The sequence below is a fragment of the Rattus norvegicus genome, chromosome 10, assembly GCF_036323735.1.
Source record: "Rattus norvegicus strain BN/NHsdMcwi chromosome 10, GRCr8, whole genome shotgun sequence".
Classification (NCBI taxonomy): Eukaryota; Metazoa; Chordata; class Mammalia; order Rodentia; family Muridae; genus Rattus; species Rattus norvegicus.
The window spans coordinates 72,237,501-72,259,902 of record NC_086028.1 but is presented as its reverse complement, the minus strand read 5'-3'; the positions used below and the strand labels follow the sequence as shown (position 1 = coordinate 72,259,902).

Below are 22,402 nucleotides of genomic sequence, written 5' to 3'. Positions count from 1 at the left end.
TATTAAGATCTATGAAGCAGGCTGCATACCTACTGTATACACACATGCACTTAACGATCACATCTCCTTGTCTAGTACATCATGGAGTAAGCACTGTTTTCAAAACCCTTCTGCATATGGGTACCCGGGGCTCAGAAGTGACTTACCCAGGATGTGCAGCCAGCGAGCCTGGTCCAAGGTTTCCTAGGCACCAAAGCTGCCAGCATCCTCTTTACCTCTTCTCACCAGGCACACTGGACTGTAAGCAGGGGCATCATCTGACTCTGCCTTCCAGCAGTGGATGGAAGCCCCCAAGATCTCCAATCCTCCTGTGCACCCCTTCCTTCAGAACCAGTCCCTTCCACCACCACCACCACCACCCCTTCCTCTGTGTGCTTAAAAGACTGTGAGGGTAAATGAGACAGACCCATAAGCCAAAGGCATGGAGGAGGGACCTCCAGGAGGCCATCCTGCAGGAGTTCCTTTCCTTCTGTTTGACAGTCTCCCTATTGTAGCTCGAGGTCACATGGTACTCGGCTCATCATCTGCCTCTGCCTCCGGGTGCCGGGAGTACAGGCACGGTCATCATGCCAGGTTTCTCCCCACTGAGGTTTCTAGATCCCTATGTGAAACTCGGGGTAAGTCATGAAGATACGAAAATGGCTTTACTTTATCCCGGTCTTTCCTGGTAACCTATGTCCCAGTGTGGAAATCACAGTCAGGAAATTCCTTTATAATTAAGCCGTCTCCCCTGTTTCCATGGAAGTCCGTTTCCTTTGGTTCTTGTAGAAATGATGGGAGAAGTCCCCTGCTTAGCTAATCGTCTGTTTTCTTTAAACTGCACTTGAGTTCTGATTCTGGGTGTTTCTAGCGTTGTTCACCACTCCCCACTCTTCCACCTCTCCTTATGCTTGATCATGGGTGAGGTCCAGGCTGTTTGCTCCGGGTCCAGCCGGTTGCAATGACACTAGAAAACCCATGACATTAATGATAGAGAAAAGAATGAGATGGAATAATAGGAAAGTGGCTGACCTGACCCTTTCTCATAACAGACCACATCTGTTTCCTGCTGGGTCAGGGGTGGCGCCAGCCAAAATTCCAAGGGAAAAGATCTCACTAATCTCCTTTGTTCCGAGACCATCCCGGTGAGATGCTGTAACCACCTTACGTACAGTGCCCTTGTGCAGCGCTAGCCAGAAATGAACCTGGCTATCGGAGGCTGAGGCAAGAGAGAGAAAGGATGGTTGGCTGCTGGCGCTGTGAGATTTCTTTTTGGTGTATGAGAACGCTCTGGACTTAGTAATGATTGTACGACCTGTGACTGTACCAAGATCTGCTGAGTATGATATTTAAGTCATGTTCCCATCCTTTTTATGTCTCAAGTATTGACTCAGAATCTCCTATTCTATCCCAGGTTGATACCTCTGATATCTCTCTCTCTCTCTCACTTTAGTTGCAAAGAGGGGGGCTATGACCTTTGTCATTCTGAGAGACTGGAGAAGGATTGAGCTGTCAAAGTACTTGGTGTTCTTGTGTTGGACCTGGATTTGATTCCCAGCACCCCCATGATGGAGCACAGCCATCCATAACTTTAGTTCCAGGGGATCTGATGCCCTCTTCTGACCTCTGGGCACCAGGCACAGGTGTGGTGCATGTGTACAAACCTATATAAACACTTGGACACAAAAACTAATTTTTTTTTAAGACCAAAAGATCAAATTTACCAAAGAAGAAGAGGCTTGAGGGATCGAGTCAGCTTTTCATCTCTTCCCTCAGGCCTCCTGAGAAGCCTTCGGTGAGACAGAAACTTTGGTTTGGCTCACCTTGTTCTGCCCACTGCCTTGTGATTCCCATCAAGTGGGAGCTGTTCTGTCAGATTTGGAACCTGTGACTTCCGGGGTGTCGAGTTATTCATACCTTAGATGAGCTCCGTCCACTCCCAGAGGTCACACCTGCTCCCCGCACCCCTGCTAACCTCCACTGCCATTACAGCTCTGTGCTGCCAAGCCAGAAGCCTGTTTGTTTCACTCATTTTGAGACAGGGGCTTGCTGTGTAGCCCACACTGGCCTCAAACCTGCATTCCTGCTGCCTCGTTAACAGATGTGTACCACCACACCGGGCTCCAGCCATTCTACTTTAAAAAGGAATCGCTGCCTTCCAGACTCCTGACAGGGCCAGAAATGAGTGGTTTTGGCTACCAAACAGGAAAGTCAAAGCCCTTTCCGTTTCTTTGAGCTGGCTGGAAGGGTTGGGCCCATAACCAGTGCTGTACTGTAAGGGATAGGAGAAAAGTTTTGTGTGGCTGGAAAGAAAACAAAACCGAAAAACCCCTCGTGAAGGCCTGCACACCAGCCTCGGCTGACACACAACATGGGAGAGAGCTGCTTTGTTGCCAGGCAGTAATGACAGCAAACAAATGTGTCTGACAGTCTGTTCCGCATCTCCTGTCTGAACTCTGTTTGCTTCATTTCAGTTGCTTCCTTAGCTCCCTTTCGGCTTCCCCACCTCAGCACCACCCCCACCCACGGGAACACCAGGCTGTGCCAGGTTGTGCTGGGCTAGGCTGGGCCCCACAGGATACAGTGGCCCAGCCGGGCTATTCTTGTCTGTGTCTATTTGCAAGAAGCCTGTTGTTCTCAGTGTCTGTTTTCCTCATCATAGATGTTCAGTTGGCAGGGTCCCCAGGGTAGTGGAAGCCATGGTAGAAGAGCGTCCAGACGTATGCCTCAAAAAAATAAAAAAAATAAATAAATAAAATAAAACATCTGGCTATGGCTGCCAGGCTGAGGAACCGGGGTAGCAGATGCTGCTTCTACAGCCTTACCTGAGGAAGTGTTCCCACCAGGACAGCCATGCCTGCGACCAGAACCCTTGGCAGGACCCGGACTTCTGCCAGCACACTCTCACCAGACATGCGTGGCAGAACGGTCCTGGCATACCTGTGAGCCACCTGTGAACCTGAGAAGGTTGTTTTCATTGCCCACCCATCCTCCCCTCCGCTCCTGCTCTCTAGGAATTTTAGTCTGTGTCAGACTGGCGCTGGTTACTCCTAGGCAATGCCCTGAAGCATATGGGCATCCCCAGTGCAAGTGACCTTGCAGCAAAGCACCAAGCATCCGTTTAAGGTGCGTGTACGTGGATTCTGTGAATGCACCGCTGGAGGGAATGTGAACGTAAGAATTTTATACGGGGCTGGAGAGACGGTTCACTGGTTAAGAGCACCAGCTGCTCCTCCGAGGTCCTGAGTTCAATTCCCAGCAACCACATGGCGGCTCACATTCTAATGCCTCTTATGGTGTGCAGACATACAGGCAGACAAAATATCTGTATACATAAGTAAACTTTTAAATTATATTGCTTTATTTTATATCACGTTTCATGTTATTGGCAATTTTACCTTTTGGCCATTTTATACATTTACATGTTGACTAGTTGGTTCTGCCCCCCCCCCCCGCCCCCATTACCCTTTCTTATCTTTTTGTTGTTGTTTGAGATAGGGCCTTGCTTTGTAGCTCTGGCTGCCCTCAGACCCCCAACCCCATCCCCCAAGAGATCCGCTTTCAGGATTAAAGCATGTACCATGACTGGCTTCTCTGATCATTCTGTTTTTGGTTTTTTGAGACAGGGTTTCACTGTGTAGCTCTGAGGGCTGTCCTGGAACACATTCTATAGACCAGGCTAGCTTTGAACTCAGAAATCTGCCTGCCTCTGCCTGCCACATGCTGGAATTAAAGGTGTGTGACACCACACCAAGCTCTGGTCATTCTTAAAACACAAAAACTCAGGAAGAGGTAGAATGGTATTACATGCTGTAATCCCAGCACCTGAGAGCTGGAGACAGGAGGAGGACAGCTGCTGTGTAGGGAGTCTGTGGAAGCCTGAGTTTTATGTACATGAAACCCTGGCACAAAATAAAGAAAAGGAATAAACTGGTTTTTAATACAGCATGGATAATTTCCAAAAGAACTGTGCTACAGGCTGGAGATAATGGCTCCTTGGTAAGAACATTTGCTGCTCTTACAGAGGACCTGGGTTCAGTTCCCAGCACCCACATCAAATGACTCACAACCATCTATAACTCTGAGTAAAAAACCTAGCAAAACTACACGTTTGGCAGACAGAAAGCAGCAGGGTTTGCCTGTGGAGCCATAGTGGAGAAAGTGACGCAGAGCAGAGGGAACGGTAGACTCAGAGGCCCAAGGAAATCCTGGGGTAGGTGAATGGTCAGTACTCTGCCCTTCGCTTTTGCCTCACTGCGTTACCTCACTAGCCTGGGAACACTCTAATGTAGACTAGTTTGTCCTCAACTAAGAGCTGGGCCAGGTGCAGTGTGGCCCATGTCTTGAGCCTACCCAAATGCACCAGTGATCTGCCTCAAAAACAGAGCTGGTTTTCTGAAATGTTCTATAAGCCACTGCCACCAGGCCTGGTGATTATCCTTACTTACTCTTGGTTGTGGCGATGGCTTCCTAGGCATACAGACATCAGAACTCATGTAATAATGTACCCCAGTAGTGTTTAAAGAAAAGCATTAGAAAAAAATGGAATACGTTTATATGGTGACTGAGCTGGCTGTAATGGCTCACACCCATAATGGATTATGGAGGCTGGAGCAGGAGGATTACTGGGAGTTCAAGGCCAGTCTGGGCCACCTAGTGAGACTCTTCAAAATAAAATAAGCAATTATTATGTGCCAGAGTCACATGTTGCGGGGTTTGGGGAGAGCCTGAAGCCTCGAGCCATACCTCTGAGACTCACCATAGAGAAAGAATTTGATTAAAAAATTTAAATCCAGATGCAAAGAAAAAGGAAAGCACCTGGCGCATCAGGAACGCAGGTGTTGCTTTGTGTCTTTCTGGGAAGGTCAGAGAACAGGGTGGGCAAAGCTGCCGGGTAAACCTGGACTAGAGCCTAGGGCACAGTGTTGGAGGAGAAGAGAGGGAGTCACTAAGTGGGCAGCTTTCGTTCCCTCGGGCAGTTTGTGCAGTCTAGACTTTGTGTTCAGTTTTAGAGGTCATGGTTCCTAGAGCAGCTTCATCGTGCCTGGGAGGGAGGTCTTATGCCCCCTGGGCTGTCTCACAAGCGAGGTTCAGGTCTGGACAGCAGCTGCTGAATCTCTGTTGCTCCTCGAGCTGCACCTGGGCAGGAAGGCATCCAGCAATCCAGCTGTTTGTCAGCAGTTTCTCCACAGGAAGTCGGCCTTTCTCTGGCCACCTGACCCTGAAGACCTGCACTCCTGACAGAATAGCCGTCTTAGGCACAGATCTGAGTCCCCCATCTGGTGCTTCCTAGTCATCTGTCAGCTAGACGCCCCAGATTTCTTCAGAGTTCCTTGTTTCCTTGTCTGTTTTTATACTCTTTCCCCCACCCCACCCCCCCAGAGCTGACTAGGAAGTTAAATTGGGATACAGTTGTCATACCACGTTAAAAATGCCAGCAGCAATTCAGAAGGAACATGGAGGGCTCAGTGAGACCAGAGGAGGGAAACCCCAGCAAGGCCTGGGCTAATGGAGGTAGATGCCAGATTGCATGGCTCCTTTCTGTCCTGTCCTGTCACCTCTGCCACTGACAAGCCAGAAAGAAGGCAGGCCAAGCTAGAGGTTGAAATGAGAATTCTGCTCAGTGGGCATCACTGAGACCACTTACACAGCAGACGAGAAGCCCTAGAGTCCCCACGTAGCACTGGAACTGCTGTGGCGGGTAGAACTGACCAGGAGCAAGGCAAGACTGCAGGTTTTCATGCTGGGGTCTGAGTAAGAAGAGGGCAAACCAGAGTGTCTGTACCGGTTTTCCATGCCCATCCACTGTGTGAAGCTGCGGCCAGCACTGAGCTGGTCAGATCAAACCAGGAAAGGTAGTGCTGATTAATTCTCCCAGTGAGTTGTCAGGCAATGTCAAGAACGGAGGGGTATTTAATTACCTGGAGTTGCATTGTTAAATAAAGATCAACTTTCTCAGCATGTCCCAGGTCGGCCACAGCTTCCCAAGTGCACCACCACACCAGCCTGGCTACTCTCTTATATCTGTACCCCTGTCCCTCAAGTCACCTGAGCTGGTAAAAAAAAATAGCCCATATGTGTGGACTGCCTTAATCTCTGAACTGTTTATTCTGTCTTCACCTTCTCATGCCTCATGCCATCTGCCAGCTAGACTCCTTGCTGGCCACATGCTCCCTTCTGCATGGAAGGTCGGGTTTGGAATCAGCTTCCCAAATAAGTAACATGGATGTCTAACTATTGATTTGTCTTCTTGTATTTCAGTCCTTCCAGGGAAGTCAAGGGCGAGCCTACCTCTTCAACTCAGTGTGAGTGTCTCTGACTGGGGTATCTGTCTTGAGGGGCGGGGAAGGCACTTCTGATTCAGTAATGACCTCTGCCTTAGTAATATTAATAATAATAACATCCTTAGGGGCATTCCCATTAACAGCTGGTAGTCAGTTACCTTAGGGGGATTTTGTTGGCAGCATCTCCAGCTAAAAATAATGTGCTCGATACAGTGTTTCCGGCACTGGATCTTTCCCCAGGGAAGACTTAGAGGGGCCTCTGCTAGAGCTTCAGCATGAGGGTCAGCCAGACCTGAGATTTGTGATGGGCGAGTGTGTGTGTGTGTGTGTGTGTGTGTGTGTGTGTGTGTGTGTGTGTGTGTGTGTGATTGTGTGTGTGTGATTGTATATGTATGTGTTTGTGTTTGTGTGTGTGTTATTGTGTGTGTGTGATTGTATGTGTATGTGTTTGTGTGTGTTAGTGTGTTATTGTATGTGTGTGTTAGTGTGTGTTATTGCGTGTGTGTTATTTATTGTATGTGTTAGTGTGTGTTATTGAGTGTTAGTGTGTGTGTTAATGTGTTATTGTATGTGTTATTGAGTGTTTGTGTTATTGTGTGTGTGATTGTATGTGTTAGTGTGTGTGTTATTGTATGTGTGTTTGTGTGTATGTGTTAGTGTGTGTGTTAGTTATTGTGTGTGTTTGTGTGTGTTATTATGTGTGTGTTAGTGTGTATGTGTGTTTGTGTTATTGAGTGTTTGTGTTATTTTGTATGTGTGTGTGTGTGTGTGTGTGTGTGTGTGTGTGTGTGTGTGTGTGTGTGTTAGGGGGAAGGCTTGAGAAGAGCCTCATCCCTTCACAGAGGATGTTGACCCTGCCTGTTGTTGCCATGGACATGAGATTCACAGCCTCTGACTGGGAGAGGAAGACAGAGCTCACAGGCCGTGATAAACCGTGAAAGGAAATCTAGCACATTTCCTTGCAACAGGCATTCTGTAAAGCATGGGTGATACTCCAGGCTTAGTCGCCCTTATGATAAGGACGGAAACACATGGTCTTGCTCACTGTCTCAGGTATCCTTTAGTCCTCTGTACCCCCGTGGACGTCTCAAGGCTGTGACCCTCCCTTTCAGTCACGAGATTAGGGAAGAAGGGATGGCTGAGGTGGTGCTGCCAAGCCTGACAGACAACAGGGTTAGAGCTCTAGAAATCTAAGCTTACTCTAGGGGGAGAGAACCCATCCCCAAAGTTGTCCTTGTTTCCACACATGCACCACAGCATGCATGTGTCCACCCCTCAACAAGGAAGTGTAATGTGAATTTTCTTTTCTTTAGTTACAAGATTAAAAGTCTGTGTCAGAAAATGTAAATCCTAAGCAAACTGTCACCCAGTGCTATTTTGGTCAGCCCACAGAAGTCGGTCTTGCAGATCTAGGATTTATTCCCACAGTTCCATGTGGTTACCTTTGAGGAGATGGATGTTTTTCATTTCAGTTTTAGACCAGCTTCTTCTTTCTCCCTGTTGGCTTCCCTGGGAGTAGCCTTGTCCAGTCGGTTTTTGCCAGCAGCTCAGCTTGAATGACTAATGGTTGTTTATCCTTCTGACTAACCACCCGCTCGCTCACTCGCTCTCTCTCTCTCTCTGTTTGGCATAGAGTTAATGTGGGCTGTGGGCCTGCAGAAGAGCGGGTGTTGCTAACAGGACTACATGCCGTGGCAGACATTTACTGTGAAAACTGCAAAACCACTTTGGGCTGGAAATATGTAAGTACAGAAAGGGCCAGGGAGGGAGGGGGCTCTGCGGGAGGGAGGGGGCCATGAGGGATAGATACCAAAAGGCTTCCTGTTAAGGGATGCTTTCTTCCAAGGCTGCCCTGGGCCCTGGGAGTTCGTGCCTTTGACTGAGATAGGTAACTGAGTCCTCCTGTTCATTCCTTCACCTGCCCTAGAACAGTTCTGTGGGAGTTCATGTGCGTATTTATTTATTAACAGGACCTTAAAGCATTTCCTGAACGCTTACTGTGTAACAACGCACTGGGGAAATGGCTCAGCCGGCAAAATGCTTGTCCATAAACATGAGAACTTGAGTTCCGACCCCCAGCACCCTTGGTAAAAGCTGGGTGCAGCCATACATGTGTGTAATCCCAGAGCTGGGTAGGCATAAACCAGGAGAATCCTGGGGGCATCCAGTCTAGCCGGTCAGTGAGCTCCTGAGTCAGTGAGAGACATTCTCCAAAAAGTCACTGAGAAAGACACTTGACATTAACCCTCTAGCTAACACACGTCCATTTTTTCTTTCTCTCACACATAAACACACACATGGACCCCAAACCAGTATATATGTATACACAAAAATAAACAGCTATCCAAACGTGGTCCTACACACTTATAATCCATCCACTTCAGAGGTTAAAGCAGGTAGGTGACAGGCCCAGACGGATCACATGAAACCCTGTTTCAGGAAATAGCCAGTCAGCCAGCCATCTAACAAGATACAGAACTGAGTGGGTATCCTTTGAGTCACTGCAAAAGTATGGTCAATGCTTCCACAGCTACCAGCTAGTTTAAATGCCGTCTAAGCAGCAGAATGAGGTTCCCACGGGGCCCTGTCTCTTAACTGACCTTTTTTGCTCACACTCAGCCTTTTCTGGGCTAATCAATACAGCGCCACCCGGCCATGGCGGTGCAAGCCTGTGGTTTTAACATTTGGGAGTAGGTGGGAGGAGGAGCTTGACCTTGCTGTGGAACTAATAAAATCTCTAAAAATAATAAATAAAAGTTTATTCAGGGAAATAAATGGGGCTGTGAGGTGGCAGTGGTGTTAGGTCTCACTAAGGGCCAGATTGGCCTGAAAATTGGGTCCTTTCTCTTCAGTCCCCCACAAGCAGTCATTGCGAATACGTACCACCATGTACGTGATTGCAGTTCTGTTGATCCCAGGGCTGCTTCATCCAGTGAGATGCTGGATGAGAGGAGGAGATAACCCTGAGTTGGTTTTTCATTTGTTGCTTGAGGTTCAGGTTGGGTGATCTGACAATTTTATAAAAAAGCCGTTGCCTAGAAACTTAATGCGAGCGAGTGCTGTAGAGAGTACTTGCCTAGCAGCCCTGAGTTTGATCCCCAGCCTCAGGAGAGGGGAAAAGATGGCATCCACTGCCTATCACGATGGTGGGGAGGACGGTAGGGAGCATCTGATGCCTGTATTGATCACCTTGGTATACCCGATTCTGTTCTCCTCAATATTGGTATTTTAACAAACCTATGGAACAGCCCTCACAGAGCAGTGGCTCTCAACCTTCCTAATGCTGTGACCCACATGTTGTGATGACCCTCCAAGCATAAAATCATTTTTTTTAAGTATTTTATTTATTTATTATATATAAGTACACTGTAGCTGTCTTCAGACACACCAGAAGAGGGCATCAGATCTCATTACAGATGGTTGTGAGCCACCATGTGGTTGCTGGGATTTGAACTCAGGACCTTGGGAAGAGCAGTCGGTGTTCTTAACCACTGAGCCATCCCTCCAGCCCCGCATAAAATCATTTTTGTTGCTACCGTATGACTGTTGATTTTGCTGCTGTTGTGAATGATGACGTGAATATTTTTGGAGGTTTGCCCGAGGGCTTATGACCTATAGGTTGAGAACCTCTGCTATAGACACTGACTGAGTAACTAATCAGTTGGTTACGTGAGCAGTTTCAGAGACTGACCAGATTACTGACTCTTCTTGCTGGAGTCCAGTGCCACCGTCATGGGTGCCGGTGGGCAGGTGGATTTGTTTTTCCTTAATTCTATTTACTAGGAAAGCCCTGTATCACAGGGTGGCTGGGGACTCACTGTGTAGCCCAGGCTGTATCCTTTCCGGAATGCCCCTTGGTAGCTAAGTAAAACTCACCCTGGTATTCTTACTCTCCAGACACACAACACACACACACACACACACACACACACACACACACACACACACACACACACACACACACACGAGTCATACACGGTGCCAGGGAACAATGAAGTATCAGGGAAATTCTGCTGAATCCACAGTTGTGTGTATGGAGTGTTCGCACATTCTCTGGGCTCTTCCTCCTCACTTTGTAGATTGATTCTTCACTCAACAAGACACTTAAATTCCGGGTTCTGAAATAGAAGTTGTAGTTCTCTAGTAATGCCCCACTAGGCTGTGGAGGCGCCTGCCTCTGATCCTAGCACTTGGGAGGCAGAAACAGACCAACCTCTGCGTTCCAGAACAGCCAGGGATACACAGAGAGACCCTGTCTTGAAAAACAAAAACAAAAAACAAACAAACAAAAAACCTGTAGTTCATATCAATGTTTTGTCAGAACTTACTTAACAGCTGGTTTCTTGCTGACCTCAGAGGCTCAGCCAGAAGAGCCTCTTGTCTACTGCTTGTGCCTCAGTCATTACCCGAGTGACTCCAGGGACCAGTGTTCTGGGATAATGCACAAATGCCTGTGTGCCTTGTCACTGCATGTGAGATAGTCACATGGGCAGGATAGCTTTCTGTGGGCCTCGCTGAGAGGCTCCACAGGGGTGGAAGCAACCTGGCGGGTAGGTGGGGAGGGTGGGTGGGAGGAGGTTCTGCAGCTCAGGGGTTCAAGCAATGTCTATCACCCTGGAGAACAGCACTGAAAGAAAAACACTTGATTCTCGCCTGACACAGAAACAGTGAGAGCAGAAAATAAGGCCTGGTTGACCTCAGCACTGGTTTCTCTTGCTATCCTACTTAGCATGACAAGTACATCTTAAGATGATAACCAGGCTTCCCCGTGCTCTAAGAAACTAATGGAAATAACATGGAAACATGAAATGTCTGTGAGGAAGACTTCTAGTAGGCTTCAGAAATCCCAGTTCCCTAAAGAAAGAGCTCACCTCGTGTGTGTGCGTGCGCGTGTGTGTTTGTAAACGGTCATCAGCTTAAGACAGGGATCACTATGTAGCCTGGGCCGGCCTAGAGCTCACACAGACCTACCTGCCTGCCTTTGCCTCCCGAGTGCTGGGATCAAAGGTGTGCGCCACCTGGCCAGGACTTTTTTTTTTTTTTTTTTGGTTCTTTTTTTTTTCCCGGAGCTGGGGACCGAACCCAGGGCCTTGCGCTTCCTAGGTAAGCGCTCTACCACTGAGCTAAATCCCCAGCCCCCCCCCCTTTTTTTTTAAAGAAACCAAGAAACTTCACATGAAACCAAGGTTGCCCTCAACTCCAGTGCTCCCAAACTGTCTTCCAGATTCAGCAACTGCCTTTCATCTGTTTACTGAGGGCCTCTTATCTGGCTTTAGTCTTCTAGGAATACAGCAGTGTGCAAAGCAAGACATTTCTGCTTAAAGTTCTTACTGGCAACGGAAAGTTGCATACTTGTGGGTATTGGAGAGGAAGGAGCACTGAGAATGGAGATAAGGAAGGTGTTGGGAAGAGAGGCCACGGTGCTGCAGGTGAAATTGGCATCTCAGGTTGAGAAGTGGGGAGGTGACATCTGAGCAAAGGTGTTTAAAAGAGGAATGATCCAGAATAAATTTGTGATGATACTGAGGATATACAGATGTCCCCTCAGTCGTGCTGCTAAGAACAGGAACTCGGGCTGTCTGTGTGCTGGAGTGTTTGGTGCACCTGAGTGTTTGTGAGTTGATCTCGGCCATCCAGGCGCCTGCCATCAGTCCCATCACTGCTTCTGTGTCTCTGCGGTCATCTTTGCCTTCGGTCACTTGGTGTCTCTGTTTTATAGGAACACGCTTTTGAAAGCAGTCAGAAGTATAAAGAAGGCAAATACATCATTGAACTCGCACACATGATCAAGGACAATGGCTGGGACTGACCTGATAGCATCCATCCGGTCCAGCATCCAGCGAATGCCACCCAATTGAACATTCTACCCAAGCGTGAGAGAGTGACTGAACGCACTCAGTTCCATCTACGTAGGGGCCTTGCCATCAGGGGGCATCCTCCCACCCTGACGCCATCATTTTTGGTGACTGGCCTCTAAATCACTGTCTCTCTGTCTCTTTGCTTTGTATCTGTTTGTGAGTTGATCTCGGCTTCTCTGTTCTAGTGTTGGCTGAAAACAGTTATGAGCGGAACGGACCCTTGGCTGCACGGTGGCAGCCTGCCTTGAGAAGGGGGTCCCCCCGCCCACGAGAGAGCTGCCTAATGGCCTGTCAGAACAGTGGCATGAGGACCAGAAAAGGGGAACCTGAGAGTCCTGGGATTGGGGAAGGGGCAGGAGGGTGGAACAAAACTGTACTGCTCTTGGAGACCTGGCAACTTAGGCTTGAAATAATTGACTCCTTCAAAAAGGACAAAGAGGGAAAAAAATACCTCATGGCTTTTGTTCTCTCTGTTGACAAACTCCTGCCCTAGCATCAGATGTGCCAGGACAGCGGGTTAGCACAAGAAGCAGCCCTGATTCTAGCTCAGGGCAAGACCCTGGCATTCTGGGCCTGGACTGAAGAAGGCCCTGCTAAAGTAAATGGGGGTTGAGAGTAAAACCCAATGGGTCTTAGTGACTCTGCCCTCCCCCTCCTGGGCGATCACCTTTTCTGGGCCTTCTTGGCTGTTGTAGGTTTCAGGAAAAGATTCGAGATGCAAATGCCCTATTTAGCTTGAAACACAGTAAAAATCGGTAATGGAGGAGAACCAGGAACAGGACCGGGAGGGGTTGTAGTAGCGTGGGAGCTCCTTGAGAGCAAGCAGGAAATGTAAAAGCTGAGAACCTGTCAGCAGTTCTACGAGAGCAATGTAGCAGGGGCAAGGAGGAAGAGTTCAGATTTGAGCCAGGCTTGGCACGTCTTTCAGATGTTCAGTAGCTTCCGTGGGACCAGCAATTCTTTGTGCTTAGTGTTTCTGGGTTTGGGTTTCTTTACCCCCTCCAGTTCCATCACCATAACCCGGGAAACAGATCCACGACTCCATCCCTCAAGCCTCTAGTCTTAGACCTGAGTGTCCTAGGAAGAGAGACAGCTTTTGACAGAATGTTCCAGCAGTGGGGAGGGATTATGGATTCAATATTAGTCCTTTACCACCCCACGCAAGCTTCCTTGAATTTAGGGATGGGGAGAGAGAAATCCCTGAGTCTCTTGAAGTGAAAAAGAACTGTATTCAACACTGTGAAGGCAGTTTACAGCAATCCAGCTATTATGTGGATCATGACTGAAACTTGTTGGAATCTATTTCGTTTATTATTAGGCAGAAAATAATGTTAAAATACGGGCTTATTAGGTACTTCTTAGCATCTGGTTCTCTAACTAGGCTGGTCCTACAGGAAAAACTCACCTCTGGGAAAAAGCCCAAGAAAAGAGGGAGCTCACTGAGGTAAGAACCTGTATTATAGCATTGGTTAAGGTTAAGCCAACCCACCGGTCCCAATCTTCAGCAGAACCAAATTCCCAACAAGGAGAGAGCTGTGGTGGACATGGCTTTGTCCCTCGTGTCCTGCTCTGGAAATTGACAAATTGAGACTTGTCAGGGCAATAGAAAGCGAGCCAGCTCAGTAGACTGCCTGACTTCTGGGACACAAAAGGAGTCCTAGAAACCGAATTTTGTTCCTCCAGTCTACTTGTCCTGGGCCCTGGAAGACTAGCTTAGCCTCACCCCACCCACCCACTGGACTGAAAGGCCCACTGAGGCGCACAAGGATCTCAGGTTTTGGTTCCAGGAAAAACCACCTGTGGCCCTCAGGCTCAGGTCGCCAGTGACAGTTTTCCCACTTTCACATTCCTGAGCTGGTGTGCCAGCTCCAAGAGTCATCCACTGTCCCTCTTTATCCTGTCCGAGGATGTGGCCTTCATGTAGATTGATTAGACCCTTTGCTCAGGGAATACCTAGCTGTATACTACAAGTCCCCCCCCCTTTTTTTTTTCCTTTAAATGAGGGGTGGGGGTTAAACCTAGGTAGTTTGTTTAAAACGAAAGTTGGTGACATGTAGAAACTGGATCAGTGGTGCCCTGGAATCCTCATGGGGCCGAGAAAGGAGACCAGCGTGCCACTGTTTGTCCTAGGCGCAGGGTCCTTGAACCACAAGTTTGGGGGCGGGACCAAAACTCATCAGGCTTCCCTTTGTAACGGTGAAACCAAAAGTGCTTCTTAGACCATTCTTAGCTCCACTCACGGCTTGTCTACCTAACACTTAGCAGTATTAGCGAGTCTGTAGCCGGGCGGCAGAGACTCACGCACCCTAGGCCTCCAGTCAGTCCCTTTATTTTTTTTTTTTCTCCTCACCAAATGATTGACTCAGCATAACCAAAGACCTCATCCCTTCACTCCACATAGGTTCAGGGAATGGGAAGTTGATCAGGTGAACTTGGGCAGGGGCAGGCCAAGGACAGAGGAGAGGAGAAAGGGAGGGAAGACCTGAAGGTTTGTCCCTCAGCTGCCAGCTACCTTCATTTTGAATTGAAGTCTAGCTGACCAGCGCTCATTCCGTCTGCCCTGCGTCTGCCCTGCGCCACTGTGGGTGATGGGGCTGTGGCCACCCTGGAATACATCCACCCCACCCCCACCTCCATATCTCCCCAGGCTGCTGCTGAGTAAATCCACATGAGTCAAGTATAACCAAGCTTGATCCTCACAGCTCTCGGCTGCACCTGGCTGAGGACCGCCCCAGCTCCTGTGACAGATTGTGTAGATAAAGTCAAAATCTTAGCTGGTGTATAAAAGAGGTATCCCCTTTATGAGATTCCCAAGTATATATATATATATATATCTATACAGTTGCTTGTGAAATATACTTTTGTAAATAATATTTAATTTTTTAAATAATATATTTGGTGCTGTATTCTCAGACCCCCTGAGAGCACTTTTATTTTCAATTCTATAGCTTCCTCTGTGTTCCTTATATTTTAAGGGAAAGGATAATCATCAAGATACTTTTTTCTTTAAGGACCTGTCACTATAAAACGGATTGAGGCTTTAAAACATTTTTTGCAGTTTTCTGTTTGCATTTTTACCCAGCAGAACAGACTAGTAAATTACCAGGTTGTGAACTGATACTTTCTTGCCCAGTATTGGCTAGAAAAGAAACAAGCTTAGTAGTAACAACTTAGGAGTAATTACTGTAGTTGGGAGAACTTCCAAGAAATTGGAATAGAGTGAGTGTGTGTGTGTGTGTGTGTGTGTGTGTGTGTGTGTGTGTGTGTGTGTGTGTGTGTGTGTGTTTTCTATTTTCTTTCCTACTGAGGACACTATGAACTACAGTTTACACCTTGGGCACAGAGTTTTCCGTCTCTGGTTTTCATATGTGAGTGGACCAACAGCCTGAAGCAAGATTTTCTTTCCCTGAGTGGAGCTGTGGCGAGTTCCTCTTCCTCCCTGTGTTCAGCTTCTACAGCCAGTGAAGCAAATCTGTGAAGAGAAGCCAGAGTTTGTGCTTCCGAGATGGGAGCGGATCAGCCTCACATCCCTGGGCTCTGGTTGTTCTAGAAGCCATGTCATATTAGATGTTAACTAGTTCAGGTTAAAAGGACATTAATAACAAAATAGTTTTGTTTTGGTTTGGTTTTTTTTTAAGGTCAGATTGCTTGGGATTCAGGCAGAGGCTGGCAAATCAAATCTTGAACACAACTTTTGTATTTAAAAAAATCTGCCTCAATGGAAATGCTAGTTCTATGACTGGGAAAGATTGCTTTTAAAATGATTAATAAAATTACTTACTATACAGTCATGAAATGTACCAGAAAGGCATTGTCCTCCTGGGTTAGAGCTGCCCAGCATCTTACGGTGGTTTGGTGAGAACAGGAGTCAGTTTCCCTTTCCCAGCCTGCAGAGACTGTGCACCATGGATATGTCTGTCTGTCTGTCTGTCTGTCTGTTTACAAACTGTATTTGTTGGGTTTGGGATTGCTTTTGTTTTTCTTTTCTTTTTTTTCCTTTCTTGGGTGGGAATTCTTTTCCCAGGTCACTTTGCTTCAATAACGAAGGCGATTGTTTTTGAATAATTTGTCTTCACCTCCTTCCGGTATTTGTACATAATAATGATTCAGTATTAGTAAGAAGTGCGTTATTTCTGTTATTGCTGATCTGTGTTGGTGCTCATTTGAGAAAATAAAGTTTTGAAATACTAACTCTTGGGAGAACATCTGTTTTCTTTGATACCGTTTGTGTGTGTGTGTGTGTGTGTGTGTGTGTGTGTGTGTGTGTGTGTGTGTGTGTCTTGACATTTAACATTTATATTATTGGGAAGCCTGCAGGAGGCCATCTGTCTAACCCTGAGCATGAACCTGTTAGATGATGCCTTAAAGGATATTTCCCCTAAGGACAGCAAGCCAGTTAATGAATGACTCTTAGGTCTCCTGTTCGTCTGCACGTTTTCTCATGGCCTTAGCTATCAGAAGTGCAAAATGACCTTTACCCACTTATCTCTGCCATGACCCGTCTAGAAGCTTCTCTGATGACATCATTGTCTTTGAATATAAGATTGCATTAGGAAGGGGACATGCTGACAGTGGGCGATAAATACATGTTATAATACATGAATAAAAGTCAAATCTTGTTCAAGTATTAAGTTGAGATTACAAGCACTAACAAATCTGTTACTGAAGTAACCCAGCTGTTCATATTTTACAAGCATGAAGTCTTGAACATGTATGTAGTTATTTGAAACTACAGTAATGTGGGGTTGGGGATTTAGCTCAATGGTAGAGCGCTTGCCTAGTAAGCGCAAGGCCCTGGGTTCGGTCCCCAGCTCCGGGAAAAAAAAAAAAAAAAAAAAGAAGAAAAAAGAAACTACAGTAATGTGCACTTACATGTACTGGTGCCTTTTTAAGAATAAACATACTAGAATCCATGCCCTTAGTGCAGGCTAGGAACACAGGAATATCTGCTCACACATATCCATACACATGCACATCTGCACACACAGTCCCCCCCACCCCCACTCACTTCCCACCCATCGTTGGGGTCCAGCTGCCATTGTCTTTTTCTTGTCATTGAGCACACTATCTCCTAACTGTGACCTGTTTTGCTTCAGTAGACTTTTGGTTATCATCTCTTGTTTGCCTTTTGTGGACAGAGATGAGGAAAAATATGTGCAGCAGACAGCCAGTCCCGGGCTGCACCCTTGTTTTAATCTCTTGCTGCCTGAGGTGGATCTCCAGGGCCTGAGGCTGTGAGGGCAGAGCACAAGTGCCTGGGTCTCCCGCCTGACCCGTGACTCCTGGCTTTGCTTGCAGAACCTTGAGCTGGGGTCTAATCTCAGCCACTCCTGACACCACCCTACAAGAAAGCCACACATGGCTGATTGCCCTGGTTTCTTTAAACCGAGGGGTTCAGTAAGCGACACATCTGACTCCATGACTCTTCGGTTTGTTTTTGTTGGTTTGTTATTTCCAAACGATTTGAGTACACTGTCACGGTCTTCAGACACACCCAAGGAGGACATCTGATCCCATTACAGGTGATTATGGGCCACCATGTTATTGCTGGCAATTGAACTCAGGACCTCTGGAAGAGCAGTCTCTTAGCCTCTGAGCTGTCTCTCCAGCTCTCGGACTCTTTTTTTTTTTTTTTTTTTTTGAAGATTTATTTATTTATTATATATCAGTACACTGTAGCTGTCTTCAGACACTCTAGAAGAGGGCATCCAATCTCATTACAGGTGGTTGTGAGCCACCATGTGGTTACTGGGATTTGAACTCAGGACCTCTGGAAGAGCAGTCAGTGCTCTTAACCGCTGAGCCATCTCTCCAGCCCTTTTTTTTTTTTTTTTTTTTTTTTTTTTTTTTTGAAGCAGCTCTCGGACTCTTGAGTTTTTCCCTATACTGTGGTTCATGGTGGGTTCGGATGGTTTTTATTTTTTTGATTCATTTATTTTACCTTATGTGTATCTGTGCCCTTTTGGACTGTTGGAACTGGGGTTAGGGATAATTGTCAGTGGGAATTGAACCTGGGTCCTCAGCAAGTACTCTTCTTAACTGCTGGGCGGTCTCTCTAGCCCGTTTTATTTTTAGATAGGGTCTCACTATGTAGGCTTGGATGGTCTAGATCTCAAAGATTTACCTCCCTAGTGCTGGGACCAAAGGTCCAGCTCCGGTTCTAAACCTGAGTCTCTCACCTTCAGCCAGCGATGGCTTCCTGTGGAGCAATCTGTCAACCTCGGCTGATCTGTGCTCTCCACACTTTTGTTTTCACAATGATTCTTCCATTTAAAAATGAGGAAACCAAAGCTCTGAGACCATGAAAGAATCCCCAGGGCAAAGCAGGGATTTTTGTAGACCTGGTGGCTCATGCTGTAATCTTGGCACTGGGAAGAATGGGATGGGAAGGTTTCTATGAGACCTGCCAGGACAGCAGTGTGGCATCTCAAAATACAAGGAAAACGAAACAAAAAACCAAAAACCTTTAAGGCTGGGTGGTAGTAGCATGTGTCTTTAATCTTGGGAGGCAGAGGCAGATGGATCTCTCTACATTCCAGGCCAGCCTGGTCTACAGGGTGAGTTCCAGGACAGCTTGAGGCTACACAGAGAAACCCTGTCTCAAACCAAACTACAGGACAGCTTCTAAAGCCACCTTGTGTGGAGCACCAGCTCACCATGACACCTTTGACCAATGTTAAATCTCACACTCAAAATATCATGGATGTTTTCTTCTCTCCCCTCCAGCTCTTCCCCTTAATCTTCAGCAAAATCAAAAGTGCTTAATGTCTAGAATTTCCAAGTCTAGAGAGTAGGGAGGCAGCCCAACAAAAGTGCAGGATCAGCAAGTAGCAGCCTAGGGGTTTGATTCCCAGCACTGGATGAACCATGCTGGAGAATGACAAGTGGTAAGGCTGTCCTCGGAGACAAGCCAAGTTTGTGTCCTGCCTGAGATGAGTATGTGTCTGTCTCAACAAAATGAAAAGGACCATGCTTTTGGCTAGCCAGTTCAGTGATGAATCCTGTCCTAAAAAAAAAAAAAAAAAAAAAAAGTGCTGTAGAGAGGGACCATCAAGATGGCATTTGCCCTTAGGTCTAGGACCTGAGAGAAATCCTGCCTTTTAACTACTGGCAGGTAACAACAGAGAAAGTCTGGCATTGTTTAAAGGAATGTTGATTGGTGTTTTTTTTGTTGCTGTTTGGTTTGGTTTTTCCCAGACAGGATCTCTCTGTGCCACAGCCCTGACTGTCCTGGAACTCAATTTGTAGTCCAGGCTGGCCTTGAACTCACAGAGATCCTCTGCCTTTGCCTCCCCGAGAGCTGGGATTAAGTAAGGCATGCGCCCCTACTGCCTGGCTGACAATTATTGTTTTCTTGTTTGGAGAGAGGAAAAAATGTTGCTTTCAGTTAAGAATGATTGATATTTAACCCAAAATTTCAGCATCTGAAAGTAAGATATCTCAGTATCTGGCGATCGAAGGTGCCAGACTCTTGTGGAACAAGACAAGAGGCTGATTTTGTGCATAACATCCAGTTCCATCAAAGTAGCTTATACGTGCCCTTACAGTTCGGCCTGTTGGATTCCCTCCTAGGAGGGGGTGGAGAAGGTCACAAAACCCTCTTCTGAGATTGCAGACACTCCTTCCCATGACATCTATAATCCCTTCCAGCTATCTGTAATCCTGTCTACACCACTGGTGGTCTCAAAGTCTGGGAAGGTTCAATAAAGTGTGTGTGTGTGTGTGTGTGTGTGTGTGTGTGTCTGTGTCTGTGTCTGTGTGTGTCTGTGTGTGTCTGTGTGTGTCTGTGTGTGTGTGTCTGTGTGTGTGTGTGTGTCTGTGTGTGTGTGTGTGTGTGTGTGTGTGTGTGTGGAGAGCAGGGGTTAACTAAGTGGATGATATCATCTATGTAGCAATTGGGGGAGACACTTTTCAATGGTCTGGTTGTTTGGGTGACCCCTCACCCATGCTTCTGTAAGTAAGCCCAGCAAACTCACTGGTTCTCAAACTTGGATCTTGGTGTAATGGTTACTTGGGTCTTTCTTTGAAACTGTATTTGGCAGGTGGGAGATGTTTCTGTCTGCCCAGGAGAAGTTCACTAACAACAGACTTGGTGGTACACCCCGTATAATCCCAGCTGGAAGCAAGACAGAGGCCAGGGGACTAAACGTTCAAGGGCAACACGGACTGTATACGGAGATTCTTCGTCTCGAGATTACTTTTTAAAAAATTAAATGTCATATGTCACATGAAGAGATTTCTAATTTCCAAGTGATATGAGAATCATTTTAATAGAACAGCCAGAAAAGCTAATTTTCTGAAGGTGCTTAGCAAGTCATTTGAAATCCGTGTCAGAACAATTATGTGTTGTTTTGGCGGGACTAGAATAGTGTTGATGATTTATCTCAAGTTCATGAACTCAGAGTCAAATTGAGGGCAGTGAAGGAGGACTGTGATCGCAGCACCTGGGAAGCAGGGACAAGGCCATTCTTTTGTGGCCACCCCATACTACATTCAAAGCAGCAAACAAAACTCCCAGGACATACACAAAAGAAGTCATCAGACTCAAATAAGAACACTGACTCTGGGGGCTGGGGATTTAGCTCAGTGGTAGAGCGCTTACCTAGGAAGCGCAAGGCCCTGGGTTCGGTCCCCAGCTCCGAAAAAAAGAACCAAAAAAAAAAAGAACACTGACTCTGGTGTTCATAGGAGGATATACAGATGTCAAGTGACCGCATAGACACTTCTCTCTGAGAAAACTACTGCAATCTGTGACTCGGATGCCAGCGCCAGAGGTCAAATACAGGTGGCCTTTAATCCCAGCACTCAGGATGCAGAGGCAGGTGGATCTCTGAGGTTGAGGCTAGCCTGGTCTGCAGGGGTGGTCTACAGGATGGTCAGGGCTACACAGAGAAAGCATCAATCAATTAATTATACAAATCAACCAAAAAGGAGGTCAAACACAGTAACACCTGTAGTACCTGGCACAAATAGACATTGGCATGTGCATTCCTTTATGTGGTGTAACTCATTGTGAAGGACAATGCTGACAAGTAGGTATAGCACTCATTCCTCTAACCTCAGGTCTCCAAGGAGGTAGCACCCACTTGCAAGTTCTGGGCCTGCTAGCATAGTGGCATGAGGCTCAGAGCTACCCAACCAGACCTTTACAAGCGAGCATGCACAAACAGAGCAGGAGGCATAGCTCTACAGCAGAGCACTTACCCAGCTTAAATGAGACCTGGGTTCTATCCCAAGCACCATTAAAACAGGACCAATGACTTTAAAGGCGATGGAGGAGGATGAGGGGGGATCTGAAAATCATTCCCGGTTCTGATGGGCACTACTTTCCGTGGTCTTAAGGAAATCAAAATTAGCTCATTATACCTGTACCACACTGGAGAAGAGAGACACTGTCAAACTTGACAATACTGTCAAACGTACTCCCGTAGCCTCCCCCGAGAACCCCCGACTTCTGGGCCACTTCTCCAGAGTGAAGCCACACAAGCCAAGCAGCCAAGCTAAGGAATCAGAAATGCTTTGTTTATGTCCTTAATAAAAGAGTTTCTTGGGGGAAATTTTGGTTTCCATCTGCCGAAGCAAAGAGGCTTCTACAGAAAGTTCTTGAAATGTGCGGTTGTTCATGTCTTTCCCCCAGCTCCAGCCTTAATAGAGTCTGCAGCATACTTTACAAAAGTGGAATGAGATGTCCTTCATTTGCCTGGTGTGTTCTGTACCCACCCAGTCCTCTATGGACATCGAAGCTATAGTCTGAATTATCCTGCTGGTGGCACAGCTCTTTGTTGAACACGGTGTGTGTGCGACCCAAACTGGTGCTGATCTAACAGGAAACCTTGCTTTAGCCTTGTCCAGTATCCAATCCTTTACTTCCCTGCACCCACATCTTCTGGAGCCACTCAAGCCTGATGTTGTTTCCATGGCAATGAGACATAGCCAATGTTCTGATTTAATTTTGTCTTAGATCTCAATGATATTATAAAAGAAACTGTTTACCAAGGATAATGCCCGCCATCTGACAGCAAAGACTGCAGGAGAGGAAAAGCCACTGACCTTCTGGAGGCTTCTTTGTAGGAAGGACCTGAGGGCGTGCATCTCTGTTTAACAAAGGGGTTAGGCAGTCATCCTGGAAAGAGATGTGTGGTAGAGGACTGATATTGACCAGTTGTATCCAGAGCATCAAGATACTTCTCTTGCATTGGTGAAATCCATGTTTAACTTGAGGGAGGCTTGCCTCCAAAAGGGCGTGCGTGCATCAGACCGAAGAGCCTATGCCATATTGAA

General features: G+C 46.9%; 2 protein-coding genes across 2 annotated transcripts in view; both read left to right on the top strand.

Moving 5' to 3' along the window:
• Positions 1-16,312, top strand: part of Ypel2 (yippee-like 2) — a 57,534-nt gene extending 41,222 nt beyond the window's left edge. Inside the window, exons 3-5 of the mRNA NM_001108286.2 lie at positions 6,241-6,284; positions 7,897-8,005; positions 11,983-16,312. Coding sequence (NP_001101756.2) covers positions 6,241-6,284; positions 7,897-8,005; positions 11,983-12,072 — 243 coding nt within the window. The 3' untranslated portion in view covers positions 12,073-16,312. The remainder of the gene's footprint in view (positions 1-6,240; positions 6,285-7,896; positions 8,006-11,982) is intronic.
• Positions 16,313-22,328: 6,016 nt separating this feature from the next.
• LOC134480733 (uncharacterized histidine-rich protein DDB_G0274557-like) overlaps positions 22,329-22,402 on the top strand; it is a 10,455-nt gene continuing 10,381 nt past the window's right edge. Inside the window, exon 1 of the mRNA XM_063270054.1 lies at positions 22,329-22,402. This exon is cut by the window's right edge and continues 39 nt beyond it. Within this exon, the coding sequence (XP_063126124.1) occupies positions 22,329-22,402 (74 nt within the window).